Here is a 20184-nt window from a genome sequence, read left to right as displayed (position 1 = left end):
CTCCCTTCACCCACTTTCCTGTAGCCCATCCCCCAGAGCGGAGGTGATATGTAGATCCCCGAGATCGGTTCCCCCTTTCTAACCCCACTTCCCTCCCGATATCGCCACTCTCACTGTTGGTCCTGAGGGGTTCATCTGTCCTAGATTCCCTGTGTTTCCAGATCCCAACTGTACCCGCTGTGCATCCTCTAGTCTAACCAGGCTTGCAAGGTAGAATTGGGATCATGATAGTTGGGGCGGGGGTGTGTGTGGTGAAGAACATTAAAAGTACCATGGATTGGCAAAAGAACAGAGAGAGCTGTCTTTGAAGAAATATAGAAATATAGCCATAATGTTCCTTAGAGCAAGGATGTCAAGTCTTCAAGTACTTTGGCCATGTGGTCAGGAGAGGCCAGTCCCTGGAGGACATCGTGCTAGGTAAAGTGGAGGGGCAGTAGAAACAGTGGGACTCGTTTGTGGTAGCTTGGGGAAAGGAGACCATGGAGTGGTCAGAGATTCCAACCGAGTATTCCTAGAACACCAGTGGCACATATTTGAACTTAGTCTGACCTTTGAACTTAATGGCTGTTACTGAGGAAAAAGGATGCCAAAAAGCCCTTCCAGTGCCCCCACATGATGGTGAGCTGTCCCTTGTTCCCAGATTGATGGAGTGTGGGAAACTGAGGACCTGGAAGAAAGTGGATGAGGCCTGCTCTCACTCGTGACCACAGGGCTGGCAGGCCAGGCCTAGCGAGGCACGCCTCCACTGTCTGAAAAATGGGGGGAAATGCTGCAATGCAAATCCCAGGAAGGCTGTTTCATCACATCACATCCACCTCCCCCCCATCAATGCTAATGTAAAGCTATCTCCTACAGGTGCCTGGCTCCTCACATTTGTAGTTACAAAATGCCAATGTCTGAGCGTATCCTTTTTGTCCCTTTTGCTCAAGGAGCGATTAGCACCTTTAGCCTCTTGCATGCCCTGGTATTTCCTTTGAAGTACTCCCCTTAAGGGCACTGGATAATTCTAGATGAACACATCACCCTGCTCCACAGTTACTCCCATGGCACTGGAGTGTCACCCTGACTCACAGGCGAGCAGAGGAGCACTGTGCTGCAGCTCTGGTCAAAGCTGCAGTCGCAGTTGTGCCTGCCCATTCAGAAGCAATGCTTCTTTCCCTGCAGCAAGTCAGAGAAAAGCTGCTCTTGGAAGAAACACATCTCCCTGGGATCATCAGGTGCAACACAGGGGGCTGAGAAAATAATCGCAGGTTATTATTTAAGCAATGAAAACAGTCTCACATGTCCTCAAAACCACTGAAAAGTTTATTTTTATGCAAAGGAATTTATCAGCGTCAATGGCATTCATGAACTGCTGACCACCATGTTGGGCACTCGGGAGGGCACTGAGCATCAGTGTATCACTCACATAACACGCTGCAAAGAGTGTGTTCCCGGCTTGAGAAAGCAGACAGTGGGGTAAACACAGGCGCGTGATTGGCTGATATTTCTGGAGGACACTCAGGGACAGGTCACACCCAGAGTCAGTGTCCAGACCTGTCAGGTGGCCCAAGGCCTGCCACAAGTCATGGAATGTGCTCGATTCTGGAACTGGTCCTGTGAGAAATATTAGAGGGGACAGTTTCTAGTCTAGAAGTGACACCCTCAGGAGCAGCCTGGAGGACATGTCCCATTGACATGAGGGTGGGGCCTCAGGAGATGAGGGCAGCTGCTCACTGACCACGTGCAGGACCAATTCGAGCCACAACCACCTCCGGACACCTTCTTGCTTCAGAGTCCAAAGATAAACAGCTGGGTTGGTCACTGCTGTCCCAGAGAGAGATCATGGCAGGGAGAGAGAGAAGCAGGGTCCTGGGCATGGCCCTAGCACTTGAGTCAGTCCCACCTGTGCTCACCGCACGAGGTTCCTCATGACGTTCAGGGAGGACCCCCGGTACCCCGACCCAAAGTGGTTCCAGTGGTTCAGGTAATGGAAGAGCTGGTAGAGCTGCAGCCGCTTCTCGAAGCCGGGGGCTTTGGGGAGCTTGCTGTGGTAGGCCGAGTAGAAGGCGCTGCTAAAGCCCCCAAACATGCCAGCGATTGCCAGCTCGTACTCCGAGTGGCCGTAGAATGACGCTGGGTCAAAAATGATGGGCCCCGAGGTGTCCTCGGCTACGTTTCCTCCCCAGAGGTCGCCGTGCAGCAAGGCAGGGACCACGTCCAGGTCCTGGAACAGGGCCGGGATCTTCAGCTGGAGAAGGAACAGCATCACCTGGGGCTTAGATGCCGCTCACCCATCCTGCCCATGCACAGACTGGCCAGGCGGCGGGTACCCAGCAGGCTGCACTGCTTACCTGCAAGGCTGCCCAGAGCTCTCGAGCCTCCCGGTCCCCAGACTCCCTCTCTACCATGTCCATCTGGGGCTGGATGCGCTGCTGGGCGAAAAATGAGACCCAGTCCTTCTGCCAGTCGTTCACCTACACAGGGCAGCAAGGGGACATTGGTCACAACGAGAGGGCAGAGCCGAAGACAGAGAGGAAGAAACACAGCCACTCTGTGGGCTAGCCCCGTCCCGCGACAGCACTCATAGGAGGGCAGGCGGGATCGTGGTCAATAGACTGTCATGCCCTGGAAAGGGGGCTGCCCAAGGCTGACCGTTCATCTGTCATCCTACACACAGGATACCCCAACCCATTCCCCCCCCCCTCCTGAGCAGCAGAAGGGCCCGTATACAACCTCTCCTGCCACACAGCTCGCACCAGCGTGGAGCCGATGAACTCTGCCTCCTCAGCCTCTCCTCACGTTCTTACTCACGCTGCCGAGTACCGGCCTGAACACAATACTCAGGTGTGTGGGAAGACCAAGGGCCCAGAGCGTGCCCTCAGTGTAGGGTCCAAAGGATACACAATGCCATGATCAACATGAGATGTGCAGGGATGCCCGAACCAGAGCAGCTCTGATACAGGAAGACCTGGCAGAAGCTAGAGATATGGGGGCTCAGGAGCAGCTCTGAGACAGGCAGGAGCTGTCCTATGCAGGGAAGCCGGGGCCTGGGAGGAGCCGAGGCAGCCAGGGCCTCAGTGTACCTGGCCAGTCAAGAGCCATCTTGTGCAGGAGTGGAAGTATGGGTGGGAACAGGTCACAGGAAAGAAGCGTCCCCATTTGCTAGTGGACCCCAGAGGCAGGGCTGTGTCCACACCAGCTGATAGCAGCCTCATACAACAATCACACTTTAGTGTCCTGGCCCAGCTCTCGCTCACCAAGGCAGTCTATCCCGAAGAGCCAGGCTGCACTTCCACCCGCTGTTGGTCGGGCATCACACAGGGCACAGCGGAATCATGAAGCGAAGGTCATGCCCTTTCATTTCAGGAACCTTCTCTCCGTGCTCCATGCCTCCCAGATGGTCCAGCTTCCAGCTTTCACCCTCATTGCCACCTCCCTCCCACTTCCCTGAGCTTGGTGAGCAGGAAAGCAAACCACCCTCGCGGGTACCTCTGCACACTCAGCTAGGGAAGGGATGCCAAGACTGCCAAAAATGGGGGTGTGCTTCCCCGTGCCCTCCCCGCTGCACCTGAGCATGCTGGGAGCTGGGAGCAGTCTGGGGATCACTCACCTGGGGGAGGTATCCACAGCAGGTCACCACGTCAAATCCAAACTGGTCCACAGAGGCTCGCTCATCCTGCCCACCACCTCTCCCTACAAGCGTAAGAACAGAGCAGACATTGTCTCTGTATTCCGAGTGGCCTCAAGGAGCCTTCTCCACCCATCTCCTCGTCTTCACAGATCAGACAGTACTGAATCCTGGGGCCAGTGTCTCCACAGAGGCAGCCCAAGAACAGAGGCTTGCAGAGGCCAACTTAATTGACAAAAGATACCATTGGCTTCTGGTGGTGGCTTTAGAGGGTGCCAGGAGAAAACAGCCCAGGAGGACACTCTCTACAAGAGCCGTCAAACCCCGGACCCTCCAGGAAGGAGTGGGTTCGAGACTGGGCTTAAACACTTGCTAGACACAGAGGAGAAACTGCTGGGCTGGGACACCAGGCTGGGATCAGCAGCTCCACAAGACCAGAGCAACTCCCGGTGGCTCCAAGTCTGTGCGGGGGCATAGGAAGATGGGGTCTGTCTGTCCATCCAATGAGGTGGAGTCTGTCATTTGTGTTTGGCGTCAGCCACTCTCCCCTTAGCAGAGCTAGCCCAGCACCTGGACAGGGCCATTCTTGTGGAGGAATAGAACCCCAGACACCATTGTGCTGCCCCACCTGCTCCTGCTCAGACCCTGCCTCAAGAAGCAGGCCCAGGATTAGGGTCTATCCATGGAGAGTAAGCCAGGGAAACCTTTTGGGAACAAGCATCTCTTCTCAAGGGGCCTGGGATTTCCAGGCTGATCTCACAGCAGCATTGACCACTCACCCACTGGGCTGTAACTCCAACCCACTCCCTACCCTGTGTCCAGACTTGAAGTGTCACTTGTCTCCATAATGCTTTTCCAAGGCCACAAGCCTCCCCTCTTCACCAGGTGGCCACACCTCGCTGTCTGCCCGCCCATGGGGCGGCCTTCCCTCTCCACAAGGCGTCCCTGCAGATGCACCACACCCTGCCCACAGTGCCCTGCTCTGCCCAGCTCTGTTCCCCTACCTACAGTGCCGCCTTCCTTGCGCAGCATATTTCCGAGCCTCTGGTTGTCTAGGTGCAGATCGGCCAGCTGGGCTCCGAGTGCTGCCGCATGACTGTGAGAGAAAAGACCAGGAGTAGCTCGCCAGATCTGGGGCAGAAGTTGCACAAAGGCATACCACGGAGGTGGGGCTGACCGAGGCCCACCCCCACCTCACCCAGACATCTTCCCAGAGTCCTTAGGCCAGCCTCAGGCCTCATGCACACCACCGTGCTGGAGCACCTGAGCCTTCTCGTCCACCCTGTCGGTTCCCCCCAAATGCACACTCCAGGTTCCAGCAGCCAGGGCGTACCTGCTCAGGTACCGCATGTCCACATGTTCCATGACGAGCACACTTCCGCCACCTGGGCCATCAAGGACCGCCAAGGGCTTGGGCACCCGCACCGTGCCCGTGCGCAGGATGGCAGAGAGACTCGCCATTTCACCTTCAAACATCCTCCGTGCCTGTTGGGAAAGGAAGTGGCAGGCAGGTGGGCACTCAGCCAGTACCTGCCAAGGCCTCGGCAGCCAGCCTCAGTGGTGGAAGATGTTGTCTGCTGTCCAGCGCTGGGCTGGATTCGTGCAAAAGGGTCAAACCCACAGCTGCCCAGGAAGAAAGGTTAATGCCTGGCCAAGCAGATGGTGGTCCTGAGGCTCCCCGGGCTAATCCTGCCCATAGAGGGCGAGGACACACCAGCTGCATGGTAACTGAGTCACTCTTCACTGAGATGAACCACTACATTCTATGTCACCTCCTCTACCACTGGTACCATCCTGGTCCAAAGGGAAACAGTGCCATCTCCGTCCAGATTCATGCCCTATTCTTCCTGCCCTCAACCCTATCATGAACCCCTCAAATGCGTACCCCCAAGCTAGGCCCCACATAGCCTGTTCCACCCACTCTCCCATGCACCAAAATACACAACTCAAAAAGTGTCCAACCTGGTGAATTTTCAAACCAACCACCTCCTTTACCACCTCGAGCCGGGAGAGCACACATTCCCTCCCCACCCCACCCCCACGCACCCCACCCCACTCTTCCCCCAAGAACTCGCCATTCCAAACCTCCGCTGTCAGCGGCTAGGGTGGGCATGACTTGTTTCACTGTACTGGGAGGCCTGTTCATGTGGGTGTGTGCACAGTGACCATCTGCCCCCCTGCTGTACAGGCGCTCAGCAGTACTCATCTCCTCAGCTGTGATGGCTGGCAGAGTCCCCAGGGGTGATTACTAAGGGTGCTGTTACTAAAGGTGTTAATCCCCTCCTCTTTCTGACACTGCTTCCTCATCTGTAAAAGTGTTCGTAATAGCACCAAGCCAAGATGCCTCCAGTTAACAGCTAACCCTTACTTAGCGGCATTAACGGAACACAGCAAGCACTTCAGAAACACTGTCCAAGACATCACAACTGTGTCTCCAGGGGGCTGCTCAACCCCAGGAATTCTCTGTGGAAGGTTCAGGAGCACACAGGTCATGGGCCAGAGCAGTGGTTGTTGAAAGCATAGGAAGGGAAGGGAGTGCAGGAGAAATGAAGCTGTAGGCAGAAGATCTTGGAGACGCAGCCAGAGGCCAAGTTCCGGACAGCTACACATACGAGACCCAGGGCTGTAATGAAAGCCAAGAGCACTGCTTCTCCTGAGTGCAAGCTCGGAGCTATGAGAGACCAATGGCTCCAAGAGAGCTGGGTGGCACGAGAAGCAATTGCATGGGTGTGCAAGGGACAGATAAGCACATTCAAACCAGAGGAAGGGAAAAACAACCGGGCCCAGTCAACTGCAGCAGGGATGAGGAGGGGAAACAGGAAGCAACTTTGCTTCAAACTTGGGAAGATATTTTAGTCTGCTAAAAGAAAAGACACAAAACGCATCTTGTTTTCAGTATAACCAGCATCCACCCTTGGTGGGTACACTTTCCTAACTCCAAGGGAAGTGGGACAAAGACAGCATATTCACAACCGTTTACCAGAGGAATTCCTAAGACTTCAAGAAGGGAGGCCAGGTGACTACAGACTGAGTCAAGGCAGAAGAGCAAAGGCTAAGGCACATGTAGCTGAGGCCCCTCCCCTGAACCCAGCACAACGTTCTGGATTGTTCCAGGTGCTAGTGAAGGCAGAAATGGAGAGATGTGACCAGGTGGGTGAGGAGGAAGCACTGCCTGAGTACTATATCTGGGCATTGTCGTTAGGGGTCCCCCAGTGAACCCTGAGTCTTCGCGGTTTGTGTACAACACAGGGCATGCTAGGCAGACCTGGCCATCCTCACAATGGTTCCTGCCTTGTTGCGGCCCGTGGACCAGTTCGACTAGGGCAAGTCACGTAGGGTCACTCCAGAGGCAAATTGTGACAAAGTCCCACAAACACACAGCAGTGGCGTTGTGGAGGCTGCAAATTTCAGAGAGTGGCCTACCGCCAGGTAGGGCCATTCTCCTTTAGAACATAAATAAAACTGTACTAGTTTCTGGAACCTGAAGGGAGGCACCCCCACCTGGAGCCTGTCCAGCGACCCCTGCCCACACACGCTCCTCGACTCTCCCTCAAATCAGGCCCCCGGAATGACACAAACCTGGACATAGCCTGGAACCCCAAGCCATTAACTCCTAGGCCCAACAGGTCCCTGATGTCCAGCCCTGACCATAACCCTGAGGTGCCCCCCAGACCCAGACCCGAACCATGGACCCCGACCCTACCCATGGATCCAGACTCAACTTTGGACTTTAACTCCAAAAGTGGATACTTACCGTGGACTCTGACCCAACCCGGGATCCACCTCCGAAGCCTCCCCCAACCTCGAATTCCGACCCACAGTCCCCGCCCCCACTACCCCGCGCCTGACCTCCGCTTTGGAGTTCACTTTCACAAACACACGTCCTTTGTCGGTGTCGTAACTCTGGCCCTGACTAATACACCCGCCCCCCGAGTGGCCTGTGGCCTTGACGGAGCTGCAGCCCAACTCGTGTCTTAGCAGCGACTCCATGTTTCCAAGACCCGCAACCCGCTGCCTCAGGAGACTGTACAAGAAAGCGATGCAGCCGGGCCGAGCGTGCGCGGGAGGGAGCGCCGGGATTGGGTGAGAGACGTCAGGAAGGCGGGCCCTAATCACGAGAATGCGGATGGATTGGTTGAGACGCGAAACGCTAGTCGTGTGGAGGCGGGACAGAGACACAGATTAACCTGCCGTTGAAGGCGAGGGCGAGGCAGTTGAAGAGACGGCGGGGATTGGATGCGGGATTAAACACGTCACGTAGAGGGCGTGGCCGGGACCCAGGCACCACAGGGGCTTCCCTCAGACTTCGCGTTCGGTGCTCGGTCGCGGACGGTCACGCGACGCTGTTTGGTCTACCTTCCACCGCCAACTAGTAGCGCAGCGCCTGGTTCAGGGGGCGGACGGCAGCGTGGGCCTCGCTGCCGTTGTCACGGAGCATCCCTTGACCTTGTCGCCTGAGAGCTCGCTCCCGCCCATTTTCTCAGACCCCGCCCATAGCGCCATTCCCTCTGAGGCCCCCTCTTTGTCGCACTCGCCAGCCTAGGCCTCGCCACTTAGCTTCCCGCCTAGCAACCTAGGCCCCGCCCTCGTTCCTTTGTGACCACGCCCACTCTGCCTGGCCCTCAGCTCCCTCCCTCACGGTCAAGAAGTGTCACAGCACCCAGCAGAGCTCAGGTCCTACCCTAGCTCCCCAACTACATTCACTGGCCAACAGAGGTGCGGCCTCCCGACCAGATTTCAGTCCAGTACCGTCTGCGGTCGGCTTTCAGTAAGAACGTGTCACAAAACAAGGGCCGAGTGCAGGACACCCTGAACCTGTATGAGTCCTTACTTGGAAAAAGGGTGCTAGTAGCTGGAATTAAGCCAGGGGTCATCCTGGGAGCCAAAAGGAACAGCTATGAAGTCTGGCCCAACTCATAGCGACCCTACACAGGGTCTCCGAGATTAAATCTTCACTGGAAAACTGATTTGCTCTGCAATGCACAAGAAAAAAGTCTAAAAGATGTGGGGGCGAAGGCAGACCGGGTTGTCCTTTTAGCAGTGCCTGGGACTTTCAGTCTTTTTAGCACAATTGGAATGCTTCTTTGGTCTTCTTTATTCAATGTCCAACTTTCACATGCAGACGAGGCAATTCGAATCATTAGCAGATTTTTGCAGCTGTTTCTCCCAACCCTGAGTGGTGCCTCATCAGCAAATGAAGCTCCCAAAGTCCCACCCCCACCGGCTTTACCCACCTCACATCATCATGGTCGAATCCCCTCTGAGAAATCAGCTCTTCTCAATCACATTTTTTGGTTCCCTCTGACCTGAGGGCCCATCCTCCAGTGCTATCCCTGAAAATATTCTGCTTCGATTCATTCAGGGACTCCTTCTGAACTGAGGAGTTGAGTCCTTCTTCTTCGTGGTCTGTTCTCAGTCTGGAAGGCGGCTCCGTTGACTCCTGTTCGCTTTGGGAGATTCAAAATGCCCGTGACATCGCTGCCAGCATCACAGCAACATACAAGCCACTGTGGTACGACAAACTGACAGACAACTGGTGGAAGACCAGGGTACCCACAGGTAAAAAGCCAATTTGTTTAAACTTCAATTTTCTAATGTGTGCAACCAGTTGGCTTCTTACTGCTTTAAGAGAGATTTGAAGGAAAGAACTGTAAAGAAAATCAAACCCATAAAAAAAAAAAGATGTGGGGGCATGGAGAGTAGCTCCAAAAAGCCAGAAAGCGCCTTAGAAGGAATCAACGTGATCAAGCTCTGGCCTCCAGATTGAGAGAATGGATTTCAGTGGTTTGAGCCACCAAGTGTACAGCGGCCCCAGAAAATAACAGAGGACTGGAATGTTGATCCACCACCCAAATCCAAGGCCGTCCAATCCATTTCTACGCATGAGAACCCTATTGGACGCAGTCCGAACTGCCCCACAAAGTTTCCAAGACTGTGAATCTGTACAGAAGCCGACAGCTTCATCTTTCTGAGAATCTGGCGGGTGCTATCTTTGGGTTAGTAACCACACCCTTTAAGTACTGTACTACTGGGTCGTTCCTGCCATAATCTATGAAACCGAAATCACTGCCTCCAAGTGAACCTTTAGGACAGAGTAGAACTGCCCCTGTGGGTTTGTTTCCAAGGTTGTATTTTTTTAATTAATTAGATAATTTTGTTTTGTTTTTGGTAAATCTTTATGGGACAGAATGTCTCATCTTTCTCTAGTGGAGAGACTGGTAGTTTCAAACTGCTAACCTTGCAGTTAGCAGCCCAACGTGTAACCACTATACCGCCAGGGCTCCTCGACCCACAATAGGTGGTGGGGAAAAATAAGGAAATGCTGCATGGAGCGAGTCTACTGGGTCATTTTCCCAACAGCAGGGGCTCCCAAAGAAGTGAGCCACATCTTGCAACATTTTCCTCATGCTATTGACATTTAAAAGGTTACCGCATATTGTAAACATTCATATGCACAGGGACACCATAAATAGTGTGTGACATGATGCCTCATTGACCATCTGGAGCCAAATCTGAGGCACACCTGTAGTCAGTGTGGTGGTTGATGCAGAACCTGGTGGTGAGCTGCCAACATGCCCTCTGTCTTCTGAAGGGCAGCAGATAGCATCCAGCCTCTGGCCCCAGAAACGCTGCAAAGGTTTTCTCTGGCCACTGGAGCTGCTCCAGGGCAGGCCAGTGGGAAGAGCTGGAGGGTAAAAGCCCCCAGGGCAGCTATCTCTGAGGTGGTCTGCTCTGTCATCAAGCATCCCGTGGGAGTGAGTCCCAATCACCCAGACACCCTTTGTGGGCTTCCTGCCCCATATTGCCACCTGAGTAACCATCCTGGGATCAGTCTCATAAGTGCAAGCTACTTATACTTATCACTCATATGCTTCAGAGGGAGCCCACCCCACATAGTGCTGTGGCCATGTAGGAAAGGGGACACTTGAGAGAGAAGTCTCTAGTGTATGACCTTGAAGGTAGTTATAACTTGTGTCAATTTCCTAATTATTTATTACATGGCAACTGTGTGTTTATGCTTTTCTGCACATATAATCAGTAAACCCATTGAACTTTAGAGAACAATGAGAATTTGGGGTTGTTGGGGTTTTTTTAGCTTTAATAAACAAATTGATTCTTTCAAAATTTGGGAGACTAGCAGTCCATTCACGGTTCCTTCTCTGGGGAAAAGCTTTCTCCTACTGCCAGCTTTGGAGGAAGTTTCCGGTCTCCATTCAATATTTGTAATCCCAGTATTCCTTGATCTCCGTGTATTTTGACACCACTCTTCCTCTGGGCCAAGGGCTTTCTCAGTGCAAAGACGTGGGTCATGAGAACCCACCAGGACCCCTTCCTGTATAGTTTCTGCTTGCTTCTCTCTCCTTTTATCTCTAGTAAGATTAGAAAGTGATCCAGGCCTAATCCTGCTTCATGAACATAAGGAGCATATCCTATCCTTCCTCTTTAACCCTAGGCAGAGGTTGGGATGGACAACAAGTAGAACATTTACCTGCAATCGTGACATGGAGGACAACCATAAAACACTCTGGGCAGCTCAGCACTTGAAGAAGGACTCAGCTGAAAAGAAATATTGTAAGGTCATGAGGTTAATAACAGAGTATGGCTGGGATCAAGACCCTCTTTCTGAGAAGGGCTTGCTCTTTAATATTCCAACCTTTGCTTAGATATAGTGCCCTGAGTTTTTCAGGTGTTCTGTTTTTGTTTTTGTTTTAGACAGCTGGAAGGTTTACAAACCCAGTAATCTAGAAATTTTGCAGTCAAGGGTGAAGTGATCCAGCTCTCCCTCATCATCCAAGAGAAATCTGTTGTAGTTTTAGATTTTGAATCCTTAGTGTGAACTTTAAGCCCTTACATTCATATTAAATGTCCTGCCTTACATATTAAAAAAAAAAAGAAGGGCTCAGCTCCTTAAAAACTCTAAACACGGTGTGTTTCCAAAATGGCGGCAGCGATGGATGTGGATACCCCGAGCGGCACCAACAGCGGCGCGGTCAAGAAGCGCTTTGAAGTGAAAAAGTGGAATGCAGTAGCCCTCTGGGCTTGGGATATTGTGGTTGATAACTGTGCCATCTGCAGGAACCACATTATGGATCTCTGCATAGAATGTCAAGCTAACCAGGCATCTGCCACGTCGGAAGAGTGTACCGTTGCCTGGGGAGTCTATAACCATGCTTTGCATTTCCACTGCATCTCTCGCTGGCTCAAAACACGGCAGGTGTGTCCATTGGACACAGAGAGTGGGAATTCCAAAAGTCTGGGCATTAGAAAAAATGAATTCTTCTATCAAGCTTAAATGTTTGGTTATTCATTTGCTGCCTCGCCCTCCTGTTACTTAATTATAATTAGATAGAACCATGTCTTCGCTGCCTTGTCTTCAGTTTGTCGTGCTCATGCAACCATATCGTGTTCTGTGTCAAATAAAATTCCAGTTGGATTAAAAAAAAAACAAAAAAACTCTAAACAAACTCTAAACAAAAAAACTCTAAAAAAACTCTGCAAGACAGAGTAGAACTGCCCCAGGTGTGTTTCTGAGACTGTAGAAATTTTTTTTCCTTTAACAATAAGAGTTCTGTTGTTAGGTTCCGTTGAAATCAGCTCCAACCCATAGCAACTGTACAACACAGCAGACCCCACCCATCCTGTGCCAGCCTCACCATCATTTCTGTGTCGCAGCCATGGTGTCAGTCCGTCTCCTGGGGATTTCCTCTTTTTGGTTGACCCTCTACTTTAGGATGATGTCCTTTTTCAAGGACTGGTCCTTCGTGATAACATATCCTAGTACACAAGGCCAAGTGTTGCCATCTTTCCTTCTGACCATACTTCTTCCAAGACAGAGTTGTTTGTTCTGCCTGTCCATAGAACTCACTGCCATCACTGCTGACTCCTAGTGACTCTCTAGGACAGGGTAGAGTTGCCCCTTGAGACTGTAACTGCTCACAGTAGTAGAAAGCCCTGTTATGACCTGCTGACCTTTCAAATCACACCCCAAAACATAACCACTATGCCACCAAGGGCAGCCCATAGTATTTTCAATAACATCATAACTCAAGTGCATCAATTCTCTGAGGTCTTCTAAAGGCCACAGAGAAAGTGAATGTAGAAGTGGCTCAAATGAACATCAACTCAGACTTGGATGATGGTGGTGCAGGGTGGGGAGGATGGGCGGGGCCTGTGGGCCGTGGCTATGCAGGGGTGGGTGCCGGGTGGGTGTGGTTATGCAGAGGGCAAGGGTGAAGGAGTGGGCAGATTATAAGATGGCACGAAAGGGGCAGTCAAGAGCAAAGGTGATGGAGTGTGAAGTTGGCAAGGAAGTGGTTTGTCCCGTTGCTGAGAACCTGCCCCCCATCGCTGTTGATGGAGCTCTCGTGGTCAGCCTGCTCAGGAGCCGAGAGTTTCCAGGGAGATGTGCTTCACACTCATTGCCTACACAAGAGCTGCTGCCAGCCTGGACAGCCTCCAGGGACGCCCACCATCACTGTGCCAGAGCTCGAGGAGTCCTCCCGGGCTCAATAACCAAGCAGCATGCTCTGGGCGGCTGGTGAGGACTGCAGTCCACCACACAGCTCTGAGGTCGTGTCCAAACCGGGCGTCCACCATGTCTGTGCCTCTTGAGGCTCTGAAAACAGCCGTCCGTTGCCACCCAGCTCTGAGGCTGAGTTCAAACTAGGGTGTTGGTGCTGTTGGCACCTTCTGAAACTCTGAAGGAGAACCCACTCCTGATGCTCTCCAGCATCCAGTGATTCTTGGCGCAGTACTGCTTCACCTCAGTCGCCACCTCTGTCTGTCTGGTTCTTGTGTACCAACCTCTCGTATTGGCCCAGGGTCTGTAAGATCTCTCTCTACGGGCTAGATTCCAGTCTCGGTCCTTGGCTCCGCATGAGAAAGAATTCACGCCGAAGCCTGGCTCGTGATCCAAGGGAATCTAATGAGAGTTCAAAGAAGCTTCAGATTTTACGCGGCACCCATAGGATTCCTTTTGACCATGCGGCCTGGCAGAGACTGCTCAGGGTCACACAAAGATCTCTCTCCCAAGTTTTCCTCCGAAACCAGAGGACCAGACAAGCCAAGAAGCCAAGCCAAGCCAAACCCCTCTCCTTCTGGGTTCCTGCCTTTTCAAGGATTCCCTGGGGAGGCGTGAACGACCCCAGGTTGATCCCACTGGCTGAATTGCAATCACCTGGCCCAGGTGGGCTGCTCCAGGTTTAACGCCCATCCATGCCCACCGCGGGAAAATCCAGCTTTGTCCTATGCTGGCTCTCCTGGGCATGTGTCAATAGACTTCCCAATCCCTAGGCTAAGCTACCTAACAGGTCCAATGCATCCACCTCTATGGGGACATGGGTGCAGGGTGAACATGGGGGCAGGGCCGGGCTCTGAGAGCACATTGAGGTGGAGGGGTATAGCCCTACAGCACACAGACCCAGCAAGGCCTACGGACCTTCTCCCTGGTACCACACAAGGGAAGCTCTCGGGGACTTTGTCCTCATTGGCTCCTGTGAGAAGGGTTGCCGGGCCTTTAAGAGCATGATCCCAAACAGGAGCACAGGGAAGCCCTGCCCCCCAGGGAGCAGGGCTGGCATCTTCCTAGATTCTGGTGGGCCTACCCAGAATGGCACAGGAGACATCTTTCTCCTCCTCCAGAGAATACTGTATCCTTCGGGCCACCCTGATTTTCTCCTGCTCCCCACCAGCCTGTGGTTGCAGAACGCCCCAGACTTGGAAGGGCACCAAAAAAAAATGTGTGGGCCTCGCCAGACTGTCTGCTTCGGCTTTTGCTAGGTTTCCTCCCCCTTTTAAAGCAATCTCTCTGGCTCTCACGTGTTGTGAATGTGTTTTCCCAAATCCCTTCTTCTGTGTCATGTGGAGATTTTAATGCAAAAATTGTGGGTCTCATGGAAACCTCAGGAGACTCAGCTGGGCCATGGGGAACCCTCGGTGGAGGTCAAAAGCCAAACACAGGACTGTTCAGCTCTACCCCACCCCAAGCTGGTCTCTTCCAATCACAGCTCCTGCTCCTTGAGGCAGGAGGAGGGCTAGGCGTTGGACTGCCAACTGCAAGGTCAGCGGTTTGAGACCACCAGCTACTCCTCTCCCGTGAAGATATACAGGCTTAGAAATCCACAGGGGGCAATTCTTCTCTGTCCTGTAAGATCGCTCTCAGTCAAAATCAACTCATGGCACCAAGTTTGTTTGTTCTTCTAGAGAAGGACGCTTTGCTAGCATTTGTGTGAAGAACGGCTGGGGCTGTGTGGGCAGCGCATCCCAGGGTAACTTGTAGTCCCGCCCCCCCCCCCCGGGGGGAGCTGGAGGCCTCACCTCCACCAAAAAATAAGAGTCACATCTTTAGAGAGTCGGCCAGGGAACAGGGTTTGTTATTCTCAGCAGCTTTTGCTCACTGTGGCTTCCAGGCTGAAAGGGAAGATGGCAGGTCACTTCCACAACTGCTGACACACTCGGGTCAGCAGGATCTGAATGACCAGGGTCATCCCAGTGACAGAGACCCACCAGCCAAATTAGCACCCAACCCTCTGTGGCCCAGCAAGTCCCTCCCTGTGAGGGCCCACCTGGCTCCTGGGAATTTTCTGTGCAGCAGGGCACAGCCAGCAGGCGGCCAGTGCACTGGTGGGAACCCCATGGGCAGGGGCAGCTAGTGCCTCAAGGAGCAGCCCTGCTGTTTGTAAGATGCAGGGCTGCACCCTGTAAGTACCTGGGTGGTGACACAGGAGTCTCTGTCCCCTCGGGCTACAATGAGAACAGGTGGGAAGAGATCCAGGGCCCAAGACCAAGGCCTCTGGGGAAGGCCCAGCTCTCGCTGTCTGTCGAACTGTGCCTGAATAGACCTATCTTTCCCACCCGGTTTACTGAGTCCATGCTTCAAGTACAGCATGTTCTGAGCACACTGGCACAGTCCCTGGGAACTTCCCTAAGCTCACTTGTTAGACACCTGTGTCCAGGATCCACTGAACTCTTCAATGAGGTAGTGTTTTCTAGGGCTGCCATAACAAAATGCCACACCGAGTGGCTTAAAAGGGCAGCCCACTCCCCATCCATTAGGACGTCTGCCTGTGACGGCTTATCTGCAGTGGCTTGCATGGCTCTATGACGGTGGGCACTACATTACCTGTATCTCAGACACCAGCAGATACCAGATCCACGATGGGCAGGTTCCAGCTGATGTCCAGTCTAAGACAGACTAGGAAGAAAGGCCTGGGGACCTGAGCCATTGAAACCCCAATGAATGAGAACAGTGTCTGATGAAGTGCTGGAAGGTGAGCCCCTGGCCCAGAACACACTTGGTGGTCAAAAACACGGGCCTGAGTGGGCCCACGATACGAGGATGCACAGGGACTGGGGAGTTTTGATCTATTGCACATGAGGCCATCATGAGTCAGAGATAGAAAGGTGATAGGAAAGACCACGTGACCACCACCAGAAATTTACTGTTTCACAGTTCCCGCTGCAGGAAGTCTGGAGGCAGAGATGAAGCCCTGGTTGACTGTAAATTCCCGCGGAGCTCCAGGGAGAGGATCTGACCCATGCCTCTCGTTGCCTTCTAGTAGCTCCAGGAATTTCTGGACATCTTTCCTGTTTCCATGTCTCTTCTCCTCTTTTATAAGGACACCAGTCACATAGGATTGTTCTTCGGTGTCATCAAGTTGTTCCCAATAGATACAGACCCCACATAGAACAGAAGGAAGCCCTGCTTGGCCCCTTCACACAAGGATCACAAGAATCGCTTTTTTTTTTTTAGCCCATTGCCACAGCCACTTTAAGCCATCTAGTCGGGGGTCTTCCTCTTTATCAATAACTCTCTACTTTACCATGCATGATGTAATTTGTATTCCTCCAGGAAGTAGTCCCTCCTGATACCATGTCCAAAGTACACGAGATGAAGTCTTGAGATGCTAGCGGCGAAGGCACAATCTGGGTGTGCTTCTTCCATTTGTCTGGTAGTCCGTGGTCTACTCCTCACCAGTACCACCACAACTGAAAAGCAGCCATTCTTTGGTCTTTGTCATTCTTTGCCCAGCTTTCACAAGTTCATTAGTGGACTAGAGAAATGAATCCAGAGACACTCAGGTGTATGTAAGAGAAAGTTTTATATCAAAGAGTAATTGTATATTAAGAAAACATCCCAGCCCAGTTCAGATCAAGTCCATAAGCCCAATATTAGCCTATATATCCAATATCAGTCTATAAATTCCTCTTCAGACTCATGTAACACATGCAGTGATGCTGAAGGCAGGAAGATCACAGGCTTATGGGTGGAAAATTTGTGGATCCAGTGGCAGTGGAAGCATCTCCAGGGTTCTGGCTGCCATCAGCTTGATTCCATGTGGCTTGTCATCAGGAATGTCATCAGAGAGTTCTCAAAATCCTCATGGAAGGACCATGCCCACAAGGAGGGTTAAGTCTATGACCTGATTGACAGGCTAGGCTCCACCCCTTTATTCTTATTTGTCAAGCTGATATGAAATTGTGTAACTACCACATGAGGGAATTAAAAATGCCACAGCTTGGGCCAGGTGTACCTTGGACATGTTTGCTCTTCGATACTGGAAAAAAGTTTTTCACAGCAGCTTTTCCCAATGCAATAAGTTGTTTGATTTCTTGGCTGCTGCTTCCATAACCATTGATTGTGGGTCCAAGTAAAATGAAATCCTTGACAGCTTCAATGTTTTCTCTACTTACCATGTTGTTGCTTAGAGCTCCAGTTATGGGAATGCTTGTTTTCTTTATGTTATGATATAATCCATATTGAGGGCTGGAATCTTTGATCATCAGTAAGTGCTTTGAGTCCTCCTTGTTTGGGGCAAGCAAAGTTATGTCGTCTGCATATTTCGAGTTGATGCTACATTCTCTTCATATAGTCCAGCTTCTTGAGTTACTTGTTCATCATACAGATTGAATCAATATGGCAAAAGGTTACAGTCCTGGTGCACTCCTGTCCTGGTTTTAAACCAGGCAGAATCCCCTTGTTCTGTTCAAACAACTTCCACTTAGTCTATGGATAGGTTCCACATGAGCACAGTGAAGTGTCCTGGAATTCCAGTTCTTTGCCATGCTACCCATCACTGCCTAGGATCCACACAGTTTGATGTCTTTGCATAGGAAACACCTTGTTGGGGTCGTCTGCTGTCAGCCAAGATGGAGCTGATGTTAGCACTCATATGCCTTGTTCCACACCTTCTTCTGAAACTGGCTGGAGTTTTTGGCAGCTCCCTGCAATGTACTGCTGCAGCTGTTTTAAAACAATTTTCAACAAAATTTTACTTGTGTGTGATATTAATGATGTTATTCAATAATTTCTGCATTCTGCTTTGATAGTCTTTCTCTGGAATGGGCATGAATATGGACCTTGTCCAGTTGGTTGGCCAGGTTGCTGTCCTCCAAATTTCTTGGCATAGACAAGTGTGTGCTTCCAGGACTGCATCAGTTCACTGAAGCCCTTTATGTAGTATCCAGTCAATTCCTGGAGTCTTACTTTTCACTAATGCCTTCCGTCCAGCTTGGACTTCTGTCTTCAGTGCTATCACTTCTTAATCATATGCTATTTCTTGATACAGTTGAACATTGTCCAATTCTTTTTGGTACAGTGACTGTATCCCTTCTATCTCCTTTGGATAGTTCCTACAGCGCACAACATTTTGCCCCTAGAGTCCTTCAATATTTCAACTCAAGGCTTGAATTTTTTGTATTCAACCCTATGTCCCAATATGACTTCATGTTAAAGTAACCAATAACATCTCCAAAGACTCCATTTCCAGGCATGGTCTCATTCACACGTTCAGGGGCAGGATGCCCACACATCATTGGGGGGCGGGATCTAACTCAATGCGTGCCCTGAGGGGACCAGAATGAGAGAGCTGTCTTGAAAAGCATTTGGAAATGCTTTACACAGTCCGTGGTAGATGGACTGCAAAGCATGATGGCTAAATTAGAGTCTAAACTCACTAACATCCTGTGTGACAGTCAAAGCTTAACTTCTGCTCTTGTCATCTCTTTCAAGAAGAAAACAAAGGTCACTTGATTTTCATTTTCTACAGGTTAACTTCTAACCTTTCAGGGCTATGCAAAATCAGTGTTGGGAGAAAGTTTAAGTTCCCGCCTGAGAGAACAGATGGCTCTCGAGCAGGCTTCTAGAAATTCCCACCCTTGTGCCTTTGCCTTTCCCCCATGAACAGTTAGTCTTGCACCTGGAGATCACAGGTGTGTACACTGATGATCTTCATTAGGCATGTCAAACAGGATCAGGCAGGCCCAGACCAGAGCTGTGCAGTGAACGGAAAGGCTGCATCTGTCCATTGGAGCAATGAGCCCAGAAGGCTGTGTAAGGGCAGGGAAGCTCCTGCAGATGAGCAGGCCCCAGTGCCAAGGCTGCTTAAAGTCAGACAGGTAGGATAGATCAAGGATGTGAATGGCCTTCCTATCAAGCAGAATGCATTGGAATGTGGATTACTGCAGATGCAAATAGGTTAAATTTTGACACCTTTTGACCAAGGGTGGGAACTCAAGTAACTTAACTGGCTTGTTGCCCTAATGACTGCTTGAAGTATTTAAAAAATAATAAACTGAGGTAGTTAATTATTTCATTCAGTTAATAATTAAATAAGAACAATAAACCAGGTACACACAAGATTATAAAAGTTTTAAATTATTAATGAAAAAGTATTGAATATTAAGTGACAACATAATAGAATGGTTAATTAAGATATTTCCATATATTTCTTCTTGATTGGCGAACTCACTTGCAATATTCTTTACTTTCATCTGAGCATCACCAGCTGTGTGACTTATCCTTCACCATCTTCTCATTGTAGGAGAAAGATCTGATTCCTTTAGAGGTAGGGCAAGTAGACAATAGTCACTGTGTTTGCTATATTAGAAATAATTGGGTGACTTCTCTTCTCTGAACATATTATGTACATCTTTGAAAAAACCCTTTCCACTTCTGCTGAACTTACAATGCTCTGACACTATGTTTATCCCTTCGAACATTTTCAGGAAATGCATAATTCACTCATCATATCTCATGGGAATTTGGGGCATCATACAAAGCTGAAACAAATGTAAGCATCTCCCCTTCTGGTTGTCTTTTTCTCTTTAAATTACAAGTTTGTTTACTGACATAACAACGTTGAGGGAACAAAACATGATAGTTCATCAGAAGTATACCAAGTTTCATGAAATGAATAAATATTACAAGCATAGTTCTGTCTAACTTTTTATGCCGATGGTCAGAATGAACATTGCTATGGGTGCTTAGACTATGCTGTTGTGCAGATGAACATTAAAAAACATGTAAAGAACGTAAATGTGGGATTTACACTGGGCAGCTGCCCAACCACCCACCTTACAGAGAACCCTGATTACAAGTGCATTTTAGGAATCGGTTTGCCAAACTCAACACAAAAGGAGGTCTCGGTTCTGCCAAACTGGCTGGATCCCACCACTACTTTAGGCCCATTTTTAATTTGTTCTAGTTTTTAATATTTTTTCCTCTGTTTTACTTTGTTGTTGCTGTTGTTAGCTTGTTTAAGTGTGTGTTTTAATGTATATGAAATCCATGATAG

The 20184-nt window shown here is 50.6% G+C and overlaps 1 protein-coding gene and 1 pseudogene across 1 annotated transcript; one reads left to right on the top strand and one right to left on the bottom strand.

The window, feature by feature from the left end:
• Positions 1-1282: 1282 nt before the first annotated feature.
• On the bottom strand, positions 1283-7664 carry FN3KRP (fructosamine 3 kinase related protein). Its single transcript, XM_075562434.1, has 6 exons — positions 7460-7664; positions 4944-5095; positions 4615-4706; positions 3593-3675; positions 2334-2456; positions 1283-2230 (listed from the first exon to the last, which is right to left on the bottom strand). The coding sequence occupies exons 1-6, from the start codon at positions 7598-7600 to the stop codon at positions 1892-1894; spliced, it is 930 nt and encodes a 309-aa protein (XP_075418549.1). The 5' UTR covers positions 7601-7664; the 3' UTR covers positions 1283-1891.
• A 3879-nt stretch (positions 7665-11543) lies between these two features.
• LOC142458508 (E3 ubiquitin-protein ligase RBX1 pseudogene) lies at positions 11544-12038 on the top strand (annotated as a pseudogene).
• Positions 12039-20184: the final 8146 nt, after the last annotated feature.

Source organism: Tenrec ecaudatus, chromosome 10, assembly GCF_050624435.1.
Source record: "Tenrec ecaudatus isolate mTenEca1 chromosome 10, mTenEca1.hap1, whole genome shotgun sequence".
NCBI lineage: Eukaryota > Metazoa > Chordata > Mammalia > Afrosoricida > Tenrecidae > Tenrec > Tenrec ecaudatus.
The sequence above is the reverse complement of the archived record's forward strand: the minus strand, read 5'-3'. Positions and strand labels throughout refer to the sequence as shown.

What these genes read in the sequence shown, in the direction of transcription:
- FN3KRP (XM_075562434.1), bottom strand. Translation starts at nt 7,600, where the DNA reads ATGGAGTCGCTGCTAAGACACGAGTTGGGCTGCAGCTCCGTCAAGGCC. An exon ending in CAAGGAAGGCGGCACTGTAG is followed by an intron (nt 3,676 to 4,614) that starts GTAGGGGAACAG and finishes TTACGCTTGTAG; the next exon opens with GGAGAGGTGGTGGGCAGGAT. An exon ending in AGCTCTGGGCAGCCTTGCAG is followed by an intron (nt 2,231 to 2,333) that starts GTAAGCAGTGCA and finishes TTCCTTCTCCAG; the next exon opens with CTGAAGATCCCGGCCCTGTT.